At 39.3% G+C, this 3,501-nt stretch overlaps 1 protein-coding gene across 1 annotated transcript; it reads right to left on the reverse strand.

Moving 5' to 3' along the window:
• Positions 1 to 1,612: 1,612 nt before the first annotated feature.
• PHALS_12609 (RxLR-like protein) lies at positions 1,613 to 2,197 on the reverse strand (the record flags this gene model as incomplete). The annotated part of the gene is made up of 1 exon (XM_024728196.1): positions 1,613 to 2,197. One exon carries the CDS (start codon positions 2,195 to 2,197, stop codon positions 1,613 to 1,615), a length of 585 nt encoding a protein of 194 aa, XP_024578697.1.
• Between the last annotated feature and the right edge of the window lie 1,304 nt (positions 2,198 to 3,501).

The raw sequence follows: 3,501 nt of genomic DNA on the forward strand, positions 1-3,501 counted from the left end.
ATCATTACAGTTTTGAAGTTGTATTCTACTTTTTACAAATAAAGATAAGATTATATTTCTCCCAAACTGTGATTTTCCCACTTCTGGTACACGAGTACCACTAATCTGAAGGTGGTGGCGCAAATCAAAACTTTCAACGCTTAAGACAAATCTTTGAGCCTTTCAAAGTAGCAGTGGACCGATGGCTGCTGAGATACAGCACAGCACCACTGGTTCGGACTCAGCGTGTACATTGTACAAGTGATATTGTAAAGATTGGATTGCCTTAACGACCTGTTGCGCTTAAGAAGACAGTAAATCGCAGAGTTCGAATTTCATTTATCTGTTGAGATATTTTTTTGATAGTCACTTTACGTATATTTTTAGTGCAACATTGTGATGCCAAAGAGAATTACTTAATGTTTGTACTGGCTCTACAGAGATTTTTTGCTAGGTAACTTTGAAGTCTCCATTTTCCGCATGCTCTAATAAGCCTCACCTCGGCTTAGATGCAAATTTGAGAATATAATTATTCTCAAACGTGGTTTGAATGGACATTTACAACTGTCGATGCGATACTCAAAATTTTAAATCTGGTCAAGCTCTGTGTTCTAATCATGATATTAGTGGCTGCATCCCAGCCATCAGCAACGAGACCGAGCACGGTACTCCATACTGTGGTTGCCCGTTGAATCGGTCCTTCTTAACCTGCGAAAGCGACTTTCAGATTGAGCAGAATCACCGCCGGTATTGTTTTGTACTCAGAGTCAGATGTCCTTTCTAATTATAAATCGATGCGCAACATCCACATGATAGTAGCCCCATATATTCTGAGAAGACTGGGATCATACTCGAGTAACCAGCTTTTGCAGATTTTAATTCTATGGCTACTGAGGATTAAGTTAATACCCTCTTTTTTCAGAATTAACGATATATTGGTACCCCTAACGCAATTACAGTAAAGAGAATAAGAAATCTTAATGCCGCCAATAGCTCTCGATTTGAGACTACTTGAATCGAATGCCAGCAGAATGGGTGACCGTAACATCTGCAGCTGGAGCAAACACTTTGACTATAGATACTTTTTCCCTTGACTCGCAGATGACAGGTCACACTTCGCAGGTGCTCGCATAAAATTTTAATTAAAAGCACTGTCACTTGTGCAAGTTGGAACAACTGTATATTAGACATGAGCGCTAATCGACATCCTTTAAATCTTGAACCATGCCAGTCGTTCGCTTTATAATCCACAAAGACCGTGGTATTGGGTCGTAATTACATTGTACAAAATGTGCTTCAAGCTAAAGCACGAGATCAGACGGCAAAGACGACCGTGAACTGCCTCACTAACTTGTCATGGTGTGCAATCCGCCTCGGTCGATTTTCTGAAACTGCTTGATTGCTGGCGCCCGCGCCCGATGCTATAAGCAAAATGATAGATTGCCGGTTATTGCTCTTGTCTGAGGTAGTAATGGGGTATGCTTCGAACTAACTGAATGTTCATATAACAATCTTTTGTTTGGGAATGTGTATAAGCGAACATAGCGAAAGAATGGAAAGTGATACGAAAAATTGGCACTGATCGACAACCGAAAATTTATTTTTGTTGTATTGAGATGCATACGTGAGTAACTTATTTCATAACCAGCCACAAAAGCACAAGCAGACTCAGTGTGTACAGAAGATAACGGCTTCTACGAGCAGCAGGAATTGGCTGGGTTTGCTCAGTAATCTTTGCCAAGATCTTTTTCCTCAGTTCTTCGCTAGAAAGATTGCTAGACGACGGGTTTTCTACGCACCATAAGTAGAATTGCGCGATTTCCAGATATTTCTCATCCTCTGAAAAGTTCTCCTTTAGATGATTCGAAATGTCAATAAATTGCTTCCCCGCCTGCTGCCAGACCGCAAAATTAGCAGCTCGCGTGTCAACGTCCTTTAGCATTGCATCCAAACCAGATTTAGTGATTTCTTTCAAAACTGTGCCTGAAATAGTGCTCCGACTTTCACGGTCGTCTCGGTCTTCTGTGGCGGGGACGAACTGTACGCGCAATTGCTTCCTCTGGTGTAGAGTGTCAATGTCATGTTTAGGTAGCCGATTTTGATTAGGTGACGAAGATGATACCGAGACTGTCGATTGTTTTTCGCCTTGGTCTGATAGAAAACCGCTACAGACTGCGGCGATGGAGGCGGTTAGAAGCAGAAAACAAAACGGAGGCATCTTTGTCAATTGCCAACTGAGTTGTCTGGTGCAATTTCTTTAATGATGAATATAAAACGATGTTTCGTGTATTGGTTCGAGTACTTATCTATATTCTTTCTTAGTAATAAGATTACTGGCTTGCAAACGTTGTAACATTAAATAAATCTAAGGAATTCATCTTGAATCTATATTGCCTAATTGTTATTGACTGTGATGCTCTAATAAAATTAGTTATTGAATTTTGTCTTAATTAATAACCTAGAAAGCTTCTTACAGTACACCCGAATCAGATATAACGAGCCAGCCAAAAAGAAAATTTAAAATTGAGTATAAAAACTGGAATTGTGACGCTCGCTGGCACCGCAATTCTCCTCGTCTTGTCACAAACTTATAGATTTCCTCAGTGTAGATTAAATTAATGTGGTCTCGGATGTTAAGCACAGTATTAATAGCAGCATTCATTATGTTGCGGCGACTGGAAACGATCATGTATAGAGCAATCATCGTCCTACTAAACTACTTTCATTACTATGGTAAGTAACCTTTGATTACGGAAGGAAGAGGAATGTGTGCGACTCGTCGAAATGACAAGTTATTTACGCGTGTTTAAAATAAAAGCAAGCATCTCGTAAGACGCAAATTGATCGTATTTCTATTTACGTATGTTTTTGTTCTTGTAATATCTCAACCAGCAAATTCAACCATCTACATATCTGCATCGAAAATATGAATTGACTCGATAGACACTGGTTGAGGCGCTGGTATGAAAAAAATCATTGCGACAGAAAGTATATAAGGATCAGTCGCTAATTCGGCGTAAGGGTAACGATCACTGATCCTCTTTACGCATCGGTAAATCTACTAGTGCTTATAGCTTATTGAGAAGTAATGTGCTCACAGACGCATCTAGGTAAGACAGGTAAGACAAAGGACCATCTCACGCGGGTGAGTGCACAAATTGTGTAACGGAGTTACACGAACCCTAATGACAGGGGTGTGTGTGTCACAGGAGATGTGCATGATGTGACGACGATCAAAACAAGAATACGGTACGGGCTAGGTAGCCAGTAATTATGCATGTATTTAGATTTAACTATATATATTTAGGAAAATCTAAATTCTTAACATTAGGATAAAAATATGGGAGAATAAAAAAATGCCCAACTTTTGCCATATATAAAAAATATCCCAACTTTTCAAAAAATAAAAAAATACCCAACACGTAAATTATCACCGGGGAGCCGTAATATTACACAACAGAAGTTGTATTGTAATAGGAATGAATTAGCATAATTTAACAAAATACCCCACAATAACAAAGT

The sequence above is a fragment of the Plasmopara halstedii genome (genome assembly GCF_900000015.1).
Source record: "Plasmopara halstedii genome assembly, contig: Scaffold_614, whole genome shotgun sequence".
Classification (NCBI taxonomy): Eukaryota; Oomycota; class Peronosporomycetes; order Peronosporales; family Peronosporaceae; genus Plasmopara; species Plasmopara halstedii.